Source organism: Urocampus carinirostris, chromosome 16 (assembly GCF_059441175.1).
Source record: "Urocampus carinirostris isolate Australia breed hairy pipefish chromosome 16, RoL_Ucar_1.0, whole genome shotgun sequence".
Taxonomy (NCBI): domain Eukaryota; kingdom Metazoa; phylum Chordata; class Actinopteri; order Syngnathiformes; family Syngnathidae; genus Urocampus; species Urocampus carinirostris.
Window position 1 is genome coordinate 1988445 of NC_142364.1, and position 16014 is coordinate 2004458.

The 16014-nt window shown below is 39.5% G+C and overlaps 1 protein-coding gene across 1 annotated transcript; it reads left to right on the forward strand.

The window, feature by feature from the left end:
- The first annotated feature begins 5477 nt into the window (after nt 1–5477).
- LOC148349966 (uncharacterized) lies at nt 5478–14555 on the forward strand. The gene is given in 3 exon segments (XM_088319977.1): nt 5478–6047; nt 12602–14443; nt 14446–14555. Coding segments are annotated over 3 exon segments (1995 nt in total). The 5' UTR covers nt 5478–6004.
- The last annotated feature ends 1459 nt before the right edge of the window (nt 14556–16014 follow it).

Below are 16014 nucleotides of genomic sequence, written 5' to 3' on the forward strand. Positions count from 1 at the left end.
AATACTCATAAAACAGTCCTTTACTCAGAACGGGCAAGCCCTTAAGAAGGACACATGCAAATTAGACGGTCGCCACAGCGACCATGCTGGACATGACAGAAATACTAAATACTTGCACAACTACAATAACACAGTTGTACCTCTACTTATACGTTTAATTGGTTCTAGCGGTAAATATGGAATGATGAAACAATTGTAAATCGAAACACATTATCAATTTGAATCAATTGGATTGAAACGGGATTAGTCCGTTCCGAAAGCAAACGGACCTTGTTGAGTCAACTGCAATTGCCCTGAAGGTATGCTGGTGTTCAGTAGGGGTTCGTACGTAAACAAAATCTAAAATTCTATGTTTTAAAACTAACAATATAAATGTGTTAGAATAGCCAAGCCCAAGTCCAGACATAAATAGTGTTTGTGGAAAGATCTGAAAAATGGTGTACCCAAACGATCACCGTCGTACCTTTGGGAACTGGGGAGCGGTTTTGTAAGGAACAATGGAAAAATAACAAGGAACAAACGCTAATATTTCAGTTTGATGTGCAACCATTACACAAAATAAATAAACAGGAATTAAATATAATGAAATACAACATCATAATTGTAAATGAGAAAAATTGGATGTGTCCCCGGGCCGTGACGACAAAAGTTTGCCCACCATTGACTTAAAACTATTGTTTTTGGGACGAGAGACTGGTGGTTAATTGCGCTTTTAATGACTGATTTTTTTTTAGGTTCTTTTAAGAAGCAGAATGTTGGAAAAATTTTAAGCTGATTGTAGGCGATGATGAAATAGGTTGGTAAATTCTCTATAGAGCGTGACGTCTCGTTTGGTTTCATGTTATAGTCGTCATAGTTCCATTCCACTCCTTGTAGTTATTAGTATCGATACGACGACACACACACACACACACACACACACTGCTGTCGTCTTAATAAAACTGAATCGACTCTGCACCGCACAACACAGTGGCCACGATCACACTCTCAGTCCACTCTTGGCGCCCATTCTCAGTCATCCCTCTCCTCAAAGCGCCCTAAACCTTGCTTCCTTGATTGAGTAGAAGGACGTGTATGAATAGTGCATTTCGCGATAGAAGACAAGTTTGAATTACTGAAATTCCGAGTATCATGGGATAAGTCAGGCGAAAGAGAAACGTGCAACCAGTCAGAGTGCCGACGGACTACCAGAAACCAAATATGTTAACGACAGTACAGACTAAAGTTAATAATAGACTAAATAATAATACTAAATAATAATAATAGGCTAAATCTTAATGTGACGATACAGGCGAGAAGGGTACTGACACACCAAAGTCCAGAGAAACCTACACCCACGGCGACGGCACTAAAGAGTGAGGTTACAACGCCGACAGCCAATAATGAGTGCACGGCCAGTACGTGAAATTCGGGATATTGTGTAGAAGAGGAAAACCGTAACCCTAACTCGGTAGTTGTGTAGGCGCATGGTCTCAATGTGCACTGACTTAATTTGACTAAACAACTTAAATTTTTGAGGGCCATTTGTCTTGTCATATGTTTTATGTTTGTTCAATGTGTAAATGTTTGTATCCTTTCCTGTATTCTCTTTTTTCTTTGTCTTATATGTTTGTTTGTACTAGCGTTTAAGCGGCCCACGTAACTGAAAAGAAAAAATAGAAAAATACGAAGGAAAATTGCCGCGGACGAGAGCGCGTGCGTTTTTAACAAAGAAGAAAAAGGAAGCGAATTTAAGTGCACAATGCAACGACAGAAACGTTTTGTTATCAACAGTAAGACCGTTTAAAAATATTGTTTTTGGGGGGAACCGAGAGCACATCGCGTCAGGAATCGAAAATGTTCGTTTTTTGGGAAATCAGTGTTTGACGCTAAGGGTATACAACATAACGCATAGGGGCCTAAGGGGTTCCAATAAATATTTTTTACGGTCCAAATTTTTTCTGTTTTTTCAATTGGAAAACGATAAATTTAGGAGTGGTAAGTTTAGAAAAACTATGTTTGAGTTATTTCAGATTCATAGAGGTAATGCCAGAACCACACCATAGAAAGATGGAATAGTGACAGAAAATGAATAAAAATGTTTCGTTTTCAGTTAAAAATTGGAAAATAAAGGAATGTGAAGATGAGGAAAAATCCAATTGAGTGAATTAGATGGAGTAATTTGAGAATGAAAAGCATTGTTGGACGAGAATAGTGGAAAAGCGTGAGTAAATACTTTTTTTTCATTGAATATGGAGGAAATATTCATTGAGTGGAATACAAATGAGTAAGATGATTCGTTGTAGATCAATGCACGTCGTTTTCAAATGAAGTAGGTGGAGCTAGGATAGTAGATTTAATTGGTTTGGAAAAAATAAATAAATAAATTGAAAGATTAAGTGAGATGGTAATATGTCAATTTCCCATTAAACTAGTGGGCTAAAAAGCATGTGTTAGAGGGCGTAGGAGAAGGTAAAGTTATGTAGAAAATGGATTGTTGGCAGAGCAAGTAAGGAAGTTACAAATACAGAAAGATGAGAGTTAGCGAAGGAAGAAATAAAAAGGCGAAAAGAAAGTAGGCGTTGAGGGAAAAACAAGAGAGGGACATACAAATGAGAAAAGGAAGAAATGAAAAGGGGAAAAGGTAATTGAATGAAATATCTTTGTTGACAATTGGCCGGAGTAAAGAAAACATATGTTCCGGGTGGACGGGTATGGCTAAATAACATCGAAAAACCGAGAGTAATTCCAGAGTAATTTATAGCTAGCAATGAAATTAAGTCTGGATTAGAGTCGGTGTTTATCTGGATAACTCAGAATAAGAACGCAAAATGGATTAACTACATTTATTACAACCAACAACGTTTATTAATTACATTAACGAGGCCTTTAGTGCAGTAGGAGAGCAATTACATGAGACATCTAGGATGGCCTGGCAGAATCATCAGGCCCTCGATTTTCTCTTAGCCAGTAAAGGAGGCGTGTGTCATATGATAAAGGAGGAAGGCTGTACGTATATACCTTTAAATACATCCGAAGCAGGAAGCTTCACAAAAGCACTGTCAAAAATTCGTGAGTTGAGCAATGACGTGACAGTAAATACTGAAAAGAACAGTATCTCTTTTGATTGGTTCTCGTATACATTTGGGTACTGGGGTAGTATGTTAGCAAAGGGGAGAAATTTTCGTGCTAACTATCGTAATAATTATGTATTTGTTGTGTTTCTGTGCCATACCTATTCTTAGAAGAGGAATTCTTAAGACTTTTGGAGAACAAATGACAGTAGTAGCTAATACTTGAGTGGCAAGAAGCTCAATGAGCACAGTTAGTGATTAAATATCCAAGCCTATTCCTGAGTGAGGAAGAACAGATGACTCAACTAAATTCAAAACCTTGAATTTTATTTGGCAACGTTAATAGTCAGTCTACATTACATTAAATAATGGAGCATCTGCGGAAAGAGACACAAATGATAATCTACACTAATAACAATATCAAGTAGCACTAGGAATAACAGCAACAAATATATTGGTTTCTAATTGCGATTCTTTTGTTGGTATGTCACACTGCCGGGGAACAAGCTGCTGCCTGGGATGGTCATCGTCGCTTCCGGGTTTTTGGCTGCATGGAAACTGAGCGTGATGCCTGCTGGGATAACACTCACTCCAACATCTGACTTCACGACACCCGTTGACGAATACGACAGTGCATGGTCTTCAAATTGTTCACAGGGGTCAGGCCAAAGGCCGATGTTATCACTATCCAGTCATGCACTCATCTTGAAATGTATCGACGGCTGTTACCAAAATTTGTTATCGCTGATCAGTTTAATTATTCATTTACCTTTATCACGTACCGATCAACCGTCGACGGTCCACGTGTATAATACAGTATGTACGGATAAAGATAAATGAAAGGGGGGTTAGTGCATAGGTCAGATGTTTGGAGTGTTAGGGGTTTTTTCTTTTTTTATTTAATGAAACATGAACAATGAAAGTTAGAGTAATCACAGCAGGCTGACCGCCAGAATTTTATTTTATTTTCGATTCGCGTAAACTCTGTCCTGTATTGATATCTACGATTGGTAATAATTTGCCACTACTCTGTATTCCTTTTCAATTTTAATTTCCATTCAAAGGAAAAAAAAAAAAAGGGGGGATTATGTTGTGGCAAATACACTTGCATTTGCACTTGCACACATGTAGAAACTTAGGAGGACTTGCTTGTGGGTAAAAGGTCGCGTAACCTTGAAGATACCGTTGCCAGACGGCGTGCAAGGAACAGTCACGTACTCATTCGGGATACGGGACCGCCTTTTGGGGTGTATTCAATCAAGCGTAAACGTCACTACTGCTTTAAAACCATTGTCTTGTAAACAGCTCGCTGAGAGAAACTTCGTTGCAATAAACGTCTCTCCCTCCACGCTGGCTTCTGTTTATCTGTTCCCTTATCTACTTATCTATCGAACCGACAAATTCTCCAATGTTGAATTCTACAACAGCAGTTGAGGAGATGAGATGAATTAACCCATGCATGTTTATGGATTTTCAGTCCCTTATCATCTACTTTTCAGCGAATAAAAATCTTTTGGCCTCGCATGTTCAATTGACTCGGTTGTGGCTTGCTTCACTTTGGGAAGTGCCTGATTCAATGGAGCAGTGACACTTAGAAATGTGCCAGTGAAATTTTTTGCATGATATATTGAGATTTAGCCTTTAGTTTGTTTATTGCTTAAATATGTGCTGAAGTCAGTTAAGGGAAATAGGGAATTTCTAAGATGAACAGCAGCCCCCGAAGAATCGTTTAACACAGGAACAAACAGGGCGCAGCGTTCGGGAACTAAAAGAATCGGCCCTTAAGTGAGTCTAGCCTAGAGAGCCGGTTCTCTCAAAAAGAGCTAAAATTGCCATCACTGTCCTGGTTTTGTGCGCCTCCTAGCGTCTGATTCATAGTTCCGCTCATCACTGCGGAAACGAAGCACACGGCGAGACTCGGGAGGAGAAAACTGCCACCGTCAACCAGCCAGACACTCACGGTAAATGGTCTGCATTTCTATAGCGCTTTTCAAGTCAATGAAGACCTCCCAAAGTGCTTTACAATGTGCTTCACACTTAACCATTCACACTCACACACCAATACCAGCCATGCAAGGCGCCTACCTGCTTATTCCATACCTGTCTACCTGTACGGTTTTGCCGTACAAAGTAGGTTTTTTATGCATTTTAAGACGAGTACGACGTACAAGGAAATCTACAGAAAAACGCCAATTCGTCAATGATGGGTACCATCCGGTAAACACAGACTATCACAAAGCAGCAAATCAATCAAGTCAAAAGACTTCGCCGTGGAAGCCTCTATCTCGGTATTGTTTTTTTGTTGCAAACGAAGCGAGCGGTTTGATGCTACTGTGCGCATGCGTCTGCCACCTGGTGATTTCCCATCATGCATCATTCCGGAAAAAAATATGGTGTACGATTATTTTGTACGGGAAAATACAACAGTTTGTACTGGCATGGAGCGGTGGAGGTTGACGGGTATGTTATTGGTGCATGAGGGATTTTGTCTTGCCCAAGGACACTTCGACATATAACACGGAGGAGCCGGGAATCGCACCTGGGATCTCGGCACCGCGAAAGCTCTTAACCTAAAATGGCTCCTCGTCAAGAATCGTTAAAAACGGACAAAACAGGGCGCAGCGTTCGGGAACTGAAAGAATCGACTCTTTTGAGTGAGTCGAGCCGAGAGAGCCGGTCCTGTCAAAAAGCTGAAATTGCCATCAGTGTTCTGGTTTTAGGCGGTTCCCTAGCGTCTGTTTCCTCCCTCCGCTCATCAGTGCGGACACGAAGCACACGACGAGACTCTGTTGGAGGAGAATTCGCTACCAATATCTGATTTATTCGCGTAAAGAGGCGCCTTTAGACATGGAAGAAAATCCATTTGGAGTTTAAAAAGGGCTAGAGGGGGAAAGGATTGTTCCAAAAGGAGCTTCCAAGTCCCAAAGACGATATCGAGTTACCGGTACAAAATGGCTGTTTGTCAGCCGCTTCAAGTTATGTTGAACAACGCAGGTTGGTTATTTACTTTCTACTTTGTTGCCTTTCGTATCATATTCTTGACATCCTATTTTCTCTTCTTGTACGTAAAATGCAATTGGGAGAGTACAGGGTCATACATAATAGCTCCATCCTGTATTTTAAGAAGAGCGGCCATCTTGGCTACTGCAGAAATCCGACTCCCCTGGAACTCCATTCCCTCGCGTGGCTGCGCTTCCTACAAAAGCGATCGTATTCTATAATATAGAATCTACATGATGAGTTTATTAAAGTAATAAAGCGAGTTTATGTAACCATTAAAGCGTGACCGTATTCTAGAAAATGCGTTTGTGAACGCGGATGCTAAAGTCATCCACACCGGATACGAATCAATGTAGGCTATGCTAGCCACTGTCACAACTAATTGTACACGAATAGCCTTTATTTGATGTTCTATAATAACCATATGTAAAGTGATTTTTTCCTGGTGAATAAAACCCTGGTTGCATTGGATCACGCGGTGTAAACAATTTTAATTTAAATCTGACTTTCCTTTGTGGCGCAACGAGGGTTGCTGACGAGTTAAAATGTTGTATATTGGGATTCATGTTGTGTAATGCGTATTTGACTGTTATGGGAAGTGTGTTATTATTTTTCAGGGTATTGAGTTTTGTGTAGCAGAAAAAGTAAGAGAAATACCAGTATATCACCACTAGATGGCAAAGTCAATTAACATGTATTTATTTAGCCCATAATCACAAAAATGTCTCAAAGGACTGCACAGGATTACAATGACACCATTACCTGATCTTAAACCAACATGCGGGCAAGGAACGACTCAAAACCTCAGCGTGAGGAAAAAGAGAAACCTTGAGAAGGGACCTCACAAGTGGTCATCCCCCTTTCAGGATGACCAGTGTGAATTACATTTAGCATTACAGTACACAAACATAGTAAACACTAGGTAACATGTTGAAAATTTGTCCGGAAAGTGCATGACAGCAGCGACGCCCCCAGCCTGTAAACTAGTCCAGGTCAGAGAAGGGTGCTTGGGCAAAGTCTCCCTGTATTCATCGTGAACTAATTAACCTAAAGGTATGGATGGATTCAAATAAATTATCTTTAAATTGAAATAAAACCAAAGTAATATTATTTGGTAATCGTAAGGCAAATCAAGATTTAGAAGTAAAAATGGATGGGGTTGCAATAGACATTGTATCAGAAATGAAGTTTTTAGGGGTCACAATAGACAATAAATTAAGCTGGAAAACACACATCAGACACATACAAACTAAGGTATCTAAAAGCATTTCAATAATTAATAAAGCCAAATTTCTTTTAAATTATAATGCATTGTATTTATTATATTGTTCTCTAGTTCTGCTATATTTAACATATTGTGCAGAAGTCTGGGGCAATAACTACAAAAGTTCACTACAGCCCCTTTTTATCCTTCAAAAACGTGCAATAAGAACCATACACAGGGTAGGATATCGGGATCATACCAATATTTTATTCATGCAGTCCAAATTATTAAAATTGGATGATTTAATAAAATGTTTTACTTCACAATCTTTATTTAAGGTCAACAAAAACATAGTGCCAGAAAACATACAAAAACTATTCACTCGAAAAGGGAAATTATAACTTGAGGGGCTGTAATAAATTAAAAACCCCAAAGGTGAGAACAACCAGGAAAAGTATGTGTGTGTCTGTGTGTGGAGTCAAACTTTGGAATAATTTACAAGATGAGATCAAACAACGTCGAACTATCCATGTGTTCAAATTTAAATACAAAAAAGCATTACTGGCGAAATACAGGGATGAAGAAAATGGGATATGAGGGAGATTGGAAATACTGCGTTTAAAACTATGGTTAACTTGTTGTTTTTGTTGCTATTATTATATCAGAACTGTTATTATAAATATTATGTTTATTTATAATGTTATCATTGGTGCCGTAGTGACATTTGGTAACTAGGCGCATTATGACGTTGAGGGATGGGTATTGCGAAGATGAGTGTATAAAATATGTGATTATTGTAATTATTATAATTATTGATATCCGACCTATGTAATAAGTATGTTCGTGAGATTTTGTTATATTAGACATAAGAGGAAAGGAGGATTTGTAAAATTATTAAAGTATGTACATTACAAACAAACTCACCTGGTCCGTAAACACTGCATCACTGGTTAAGAGGGCACAGCAGCGCCTGTACTTCCTGCGGAGGATGAGGAGAGCCCACCTGCCCCCACCCTCCCTCATTACATTCTACAGGGGCACCATAGAGAGTATCCTGACCAGCTGTATCTCTGTGTGGTGTGGAGGCTGCAGCGCTACCGACTGGGGTAGTGTGAGGAGGGTAACGAGGACAGCAGAGAAAATAATCGGGACTACACTTCCCTCCATTCAGGACATTGGCCAGAAGCACTGCCTATCCCATGCTAAAAACATTACCGGGGACCCCTCTCACCCCCATCATGGACTGTTCACTCTGCTAGCCTCTGGGAAGAGGTACTGCAGTGTGCGGTGCAGGACCACCAGGCTCCGCAATAGTCTAGTCCCCCTGGCCATTAGACTGTTAAATGGTCAATCAAACATATAGTTAACTTAAATCTAAACGGCTGCTAATCTGACTTTTGCACTACTGGCAGTTTTTTTTATAGCTTGCCACTCCTTGCACATTGCTCTCTGCACTATTGTAATTACAGCGTTATTGTTACAGTGTTAATGTTACTGTGTACCTGACTTGTTAACCTGACTGCCCATTTTGCGCATCTGGTTAGCTACTCTTCTTGCACTATCGGCACTATGGTAAAATACTATACGTAGCCAAAATACAATACAACATTATTTATATCTGTACATTCAAGGAAACTGTGGGGGTCAGATGCATCGACATTTCGTTCTGTATACATGTGTACTAGAATGACAATAAAGTAGATCTGAATCTGAATCTGAATAGGGAAGATCAAGGGGTAGGAAAAATAAGCATCTGCTTCTGACTACCCCTTTTCGAACATGTTATGTGACATTAGTTTGTTGTTGACTCATTGTTTTTGTCCTGTTTTTATTTTCATGTTCGAAATAAAAGTTTTCATTCATTCATTCAAGTCTCGCGGGACCTCACGTGATTTAGTGAGACTTGCTCAATAAATGATCCTTAATGTCAACAATGAAACGGTGTCGTGTGAGACTGACATTTATCATGCAGATGGTGTCAAACAACAACCCAAAAAAAACCAAATATATAAAACAAATGTGTAACAGCAGCTGGAGCAAGACCATCCACCTGGGTCCTGTTACACCTGCCTATCCTGTTTGCAACGACACACTTTAAACCAATTGTATTTTTTGCCTTTGGGATCCAACGACAGAGGAATACCTCCACTTTGTGATGTGTTACTGAATAGGTATTCGACAAATCTAAGCGTTATTACTACTATTCTTAATAATAAAAGTTATGAGAAACGTCTGAAGCTATTTTTAAAATCATTGTGCTGACATTCTGACGTCACAGGATGTTACCCCAGAAGTCACAAGTCTGTATCTCAAACAGGGTTTGGGGTTATTCAGAGTTTTTATTTAGGAGTTAGGGGAAGGGGCTGCTTGTTATTTGCTTATTTTTTGATTTATTGGCCTCGATTTTTGTAGTTTGCTAAAAACCGGCGTCGTAAACTACAGAACATTTCTAGTATTTGGTAGCACCGTCGACATGAATAAACTGATATTTCTCACCACGTTATTGATGACTATGAAATCAAGTTTCCACTGAGGAGGACACTTCAGTTTCATTCATAATCAGTTACCGATGTAAGCGACTATGGAACCAATATTTTTACTGGACTTGATTTGGTTTCACATCAGGGGATGTTGTCACCAAGAGACTTTTTGTGTTCGAAGGCGTCGCGAATAAATGTGACACGACTTGAATGAATGAATGAAAAACTTTATTTTGAACATTAGAAAATAAAAACAGGACAAAAGCAATGACTGGACAACAAAAATGATGTTAACATAACATGTTCGAAAAGGGCTAGTAAGAAGCAGACGCTTATTTTCCCTACCTCGTCATCTTCTTTATGAATTACATTTTACAGATAGCTCCTCTTTTGTGTCTAATATAACAAAATCTCACGGATATACATATTACATAGGTCGGATATCAATAATTATAATAACAATAGTCACGCGTTCTATACTAATCATCGTAGTACCCGTCTATTTACGTTAAAATGCCACTAGTCACTAATTATCATTGAGACACCAATGATAATAACAACAATGGCAATAACAGTTATGATATTATAGTAGTAACAATAACAATGTTAACTATAGTTGTAAACCATCCATTTGCTACACAATATTTCCAATCTCCAGTATCAGTCATATACCCCATTTTCTTCATTTCTGTATTCTGCCAGTAATGTTTTTTGTATTTAAATTTGAACATGTGAATAGTTGGACATTGTTTGACCTCGTCTTGTAAATTGTTTCAAAGTTTGACTCCGCACACAGACGCACATATACCTTTCCTGGTGGTTCTCACCGGTGGGATTTTGAATTTACCACAACCCCTTAAGTTATAACTTCCCCCTTTTTGGGTGTTTCCTGGCTCTGTTTTTGTTGACCTTAAATAGCAGTTTGGAAGTGAAATATTTGACAAAATCATCCAATTTTAATAATTTGGACTGCAGGAATAAAATATTAGGATGATCTCGATATCCTACCCCGTGTTTAATGTAATGAATACAATGCATTATCGTTTAAAAGGAATTTGGCTTTATTAATTATTACAATATTTTTAGGTACCTTAGTTTGTATGTGTCTGATGTGTTTTCCAGCTTAATTGATTGTTTATTATGACCCCTAAAAACTTCATTTCTGATACAGTGTCTATTGCAGCACCATTCATTTATACTTCTAAATTTGGATTTGCGTTGCGATTATCAAAGAATATTACTTTAGTTTTATTTCAATTAAAAGATAATTTATTTATATCCATCCATACTTTTAGGTTAATTCACGATTAATACAGGTTACTACATCAATATAATGATCATTTCAATATAGAATGTGGTCGTCTGCAAATATTACTAATTTTAAGTTTTGAAACATTAAAAATATTGTTAATATATAAATTAAGAAACTTTGGACCCAGGATGTCCAAGTATTCAGATGTCAACTCTCCCATTTTCACGTATTGCTTCCTCACCGTCAAATAGCTTTGAATCCATTGCAAAGCCACGCCCCCGATGCCATATTTTTCCAGTTATTTCAATAGTATATTACGATTAATGGTATCTAATGCTTTTTTTAAGTCAATAAATACCTCAACTGCGTATCTCTTCTTTACTTTGCTATGGGTCATTTCTTCTACTGCATCAATAATAGCCATTGTTGCTGATCTGTTTGCTGTAAAACCATATTGACTTTCATGAATCAATTGATGTTTATCTACAAATTGTTCTAGTCTATTATTGTAAAGTTTTACTAATATTTTAGAGAACTGAGGAAGCAGAGATATACCCGTCTATAGTTTGTAAAAATGTGCTTGTTTCCATTTTTGTATATTGGTATGACTTTTGCTATTTTCATTTAATTTGGAAATTTGCCTGTTAGAAATGATAGATTACATATGTAGGTCAATGGTTTGACAATGCTATGTATAATTTGCCTAACCAGTACCATATCGATGTAAAAACAATCCATGGACCTTTTGCTTTTACAGTTGTTAACCACGTCTAAAATTTCTGATTCCGTCACCCCAGACAAAAACATGGTTTTAGAGTTAATTTGTATCGGTGACTCAAATTGCTAACTACTACACTGTGGGATATTTGCAGCTAGCTCTGGTCCAACATTTACAAAAAAAAACAATTGAAATTCTCCACAATTTGATTTCAATTATAATTTTCACTGTTCCTATCAATAAAACATGACTTGCATTCTTTCCTTTTTATACTATTTCATATTTCCCTAATACCTTTTATGATTACTTTTGTTATTACGCTCACTTTTATTCATGTCTATTTGTTTTTATACTTTTTATATCTGGATTCGGCTTCCTCCATTCTTAGTTTGATCAATGTTCTATATATGGTGTTTTTCTTCTTACAGGCATTGTATAAACCCTTAGTTATCCATGGATGCTTTACAGATTTCTTCTTGTTAGTTTGTCTGATTGGACCGTTTTTGTTAGACTTGTTGGTAAATATTTCCAAAAATACGTCAAACGCACTTTTCACATCATCTGTACCATATATATCATTTCAATTTTGTTCAATGAGGTCCTCTTGGAGGGATATAATAGTCGCTTCAGTTCTAACTCGTTTGTAAATATATTCCATAGTTGATTCTTGTCTAGTAACCTTTTCATCATTACTTCAAAAACTGCTTCACCTGAAAATGAACGTCAAGACGATAGACAGTGAGCGCATTCTCAGTCGCGCTTTCACGTACCGCCCCACCAACATTTGATAAATCCCCTCTATTCATATATTTATACGTTTTGTCATTTGTCTATTTTGGTATTTTGTGGTGTATTTTGGACGATATAACACCACGTGTGTCCTGTGTCCCACAGATGTCAGTGAAGAATTGCTTCTTCCTGTGCCGCAGGAGCCAGAGTTTCCCGGCATTAAAAAGGAGGAGGAGGATGTGGAGCTTGTTTGTGTTAAAGAGGAGGAACCTTTGACAGAGTTGCCCGTGACGGAGACCTCATTAACCGCCGAGAATCAAGTTAAACACGAAGAAAACAATTGGCAGGAGCCTCTAAGCTGCAGCTCTGATGACGACAAATCCGACACTGATGGCGACAAACAGTCAGAAGGCGATCACAAGTGTTTCGAGTGTGGGAAAACCTTTCGACTAGTGCGTCTTTTGAAGTCTCATATGAGAATCCACACTGGCGCGAAGCCTTTTTCCTGCTCAGTTTGCGCTAAAAAATTCGCTTGGAAGGAAAGCTTAAACAGACATGCAAGAACCCACTCTGGCGAGAAGCCTTTCTCCTGCTCATTTTGCACAAAAAAATTCAGCCAGAAGAAGGACATGGAAGACCACACAAGAGTCCACACCGGCGAAAAGCCTTTTTCTTGCTCACTTTGCTCTGAAAAATTCGCCTGGAAGGAAAGCTTAAAAAGACACACGAGAAACCACACTGGCGAGAAGCCTTTTTCCTGCTCCGTTTGCGCTAAAGATTTCCGCTGTAAAGAAGGCTTAAATTACCACGCAAGAACCCACACTGACGAGAAGCCTTTTTCCTGCTCAGTTTGCTCTCAAAATTTCCGCTGTAAAGAAAGCTTAAATTACCACGCAAGAACCCACACTGTCGAGAAGCATTTTTCCTGCTCATTTTGCGCTAAAATATTCTACCAGAAGAGTCGCTGGGAAGACCACACAAGAATCCACACTGGCGAGAAGCCTTTTTCCTGCTCGGTTTGCGGTGAAAATTTCCGCTGTAAAGAAAACTTAAATTACCACGTAAGAAGCCACACTGGCGAGAAGCCTTTTTCCTGCTCATTTTGCGCAAAACAATTCTACTTGAAGAAACGCTTGGAAGCCCACACAAGAATCCACACCGGCGAGAAACCTTTCTCCTGCTCGGTTTGCGGTGAAAATTTCCGCTGTAAAGAAAACTTAAATTACCACGCAAGAACCCACACTGACGAGAGCCCTTTTTCCTGCTCAGTTTGCGATAAAAAATTTGCCTCGAAGCAAGGCTTAAAAAGACACGCAACAACCCACACCGGCGAGAAGCCTTTTTCCTGCTCGATTTGCGCTAAAAAATTCAGCCGGAAGAAAGACTTGGAAGACCACGCAAGAGTCCACACCGGCGAAAAGCCTTTTTCCTGCTCCGTTTGCCCTCAAAAATTCGCCTGGAGGAAAAGCTTAGAAAGACACGCAAGAAACCACACTGGCGAGAAGCCTTTTTCCTGCTCCGTTTGCGCTAAAACTTTCCGCTGTAAAGAAAGCTTAAATTACCACACAAGAGTTCACACTGGCGTGAACCATTTTTCCTGCTCAGTTTGCGCTAAAAAATTCGGCCGGAAGAAAGAGTTGAAAGACCACACAAGAGTCCACACCGGCGAAAAGCCTTTTTCCTGCTCCGTTTGCCCTCAAAAATTTGCCTGGAAGGAAAGCTTAAAAAGACACGAAAGAACCCACACTGGCGAGAAGCCTTTTTCCTGCTCAGTTTGCGCCAAAAAATTCAGCTGTAAAGAAGGCCTAAATTACCATGCAAGAACCCACACTGGCGAGAAGCATTTTTCCTGCTCATTTTGTGCTAAAACATTCGACCAGAAGAATCGCTTTGAAGAACACACAAGAATCCACACAGGCGAGAAACCTTTTTCCTGCTCGGTTTGCGCTAAAAGTTTCAGCCGGAAGAAAGCCCTGGAAGACCACACAAGAGTCCATACCGGCGAAAAGTCTTATTCCTGCTCACTTTGCCCTCAAAAATTCGCCTGGAGGAAAAGCTTAGAAAGACACACAAGAAAGCACACTGGCGAGAAGCCTTTTTCCTGCTCAGTTTGCACTAAAAATTTTCGCTGTAAAGAAAGTTTAAATTACCACGCCAGAACCCACACTGGGGAGAACCAATATTCCTGCTCAATTTGCGATAAAAAATTCGCCTCTAAGCAAGGTTTAAGAAAACACGTAACAGCCCACACTGGCGAGAAGCCTTTTTCCTGCTCAGTTTGCGCTAAAAAATTCAGCCGGAAGAAAGCCTTGGAAGACCACACAAGAGTCCATACCGGCGAAAAGCCTTTTTCCTGCTCCATTTGCCCTCAAAAATTCGCCTGGAGGAAAAGCTTAGACAGACACACAAGAAAGCACACTGGCGAGAAGCCTTTTTCCTGCTCCGTTTGCGCTAAAAATTTTCGCTGTAAAGAAAGTTTAAATTACCACGCAAGAACCCACACTGGGGAGAACCATTTTTCCTGCTCAGTTTGCGCCAAAAAATTCACCTCTAGGCAAGGTTTAAAAAAACACGCAACAACCCACACCGGCGAGAAGCCTTTTTCCTGCTCGGTTTGTGCTAAAAATTTCCGCTATAAAGCAAGCTTAAATTACCACGCAAGAATCCACACTGGCGAGAAGCCTTTTTCCTGCTCAGTTTGCTCTCAAAAATTCGTCTGGAAGAAAACCTTAATAACACACGTAAGAACCCACACTGGCGAGATGCCGTTTTCCTGCTCATTTTGCGCCAAAAAATTCTACCAAAAGAGTCGCTGGGAAAACCACACAAGAATCCACACCGGCGAGAAACCCTTTTCCTGCTCTGTTTGCGCTCAAAATTTCCGATGTAAAGAAAGCTTAAAGTACCACGCAAGAACCCACACTGGCGAGAAGCCTTTTTCCTGCTCATTTTGTGCTAAGAAATTCAGCCGGAAGAAGCTCATGGAATACCACTCTAAAATCCACACCGGCGAAAAGCCTTTTTCCTGCTCGCTTTGCACTCAAAAATTCTGCTTTAAAGAAAGCCTCAATTATCACATTAAAACGCACACTGGCGAAAAGCCTTTTTCCTGCTCAGTTTGCGCTAAAAAATTCACCTTGAAACAAAGCTTAAAAAGACACGCAACAACCCACACTGGCGAGAAGCCGTTTTCCTGCTCAGTTTGCGCTCAAAATTTCCGCTATAAAGAAAGCTTAAACTACCACGAAAGAACCCACACTGGTGAAAAGCCTTATTCCTGCTCAGTTTGCTCTAAAAAATTTGCCTCGAATAAAAGCTTAAGTTACCACGCAAGGACCCACACTGGTGAAAAGCTTTATTCCTGCTCAGTTTGCTCTAAAACATTCGCCTGGAAGGACAGCTTAAAAAGACACGCAAGAACCCACACTGGCGAGAAGCCTTTTTCCTGCTCAATCTGTTCTAAAACATTCCGCCGGATGAAAGACGTGGAAGACCACACAAGAATCCACACCGGTGAAAAACCTTTTTCTTGCTCTGTTTGCTCTCAAAAATTCACCTGGAAGAAAAGCTTAGAAAGA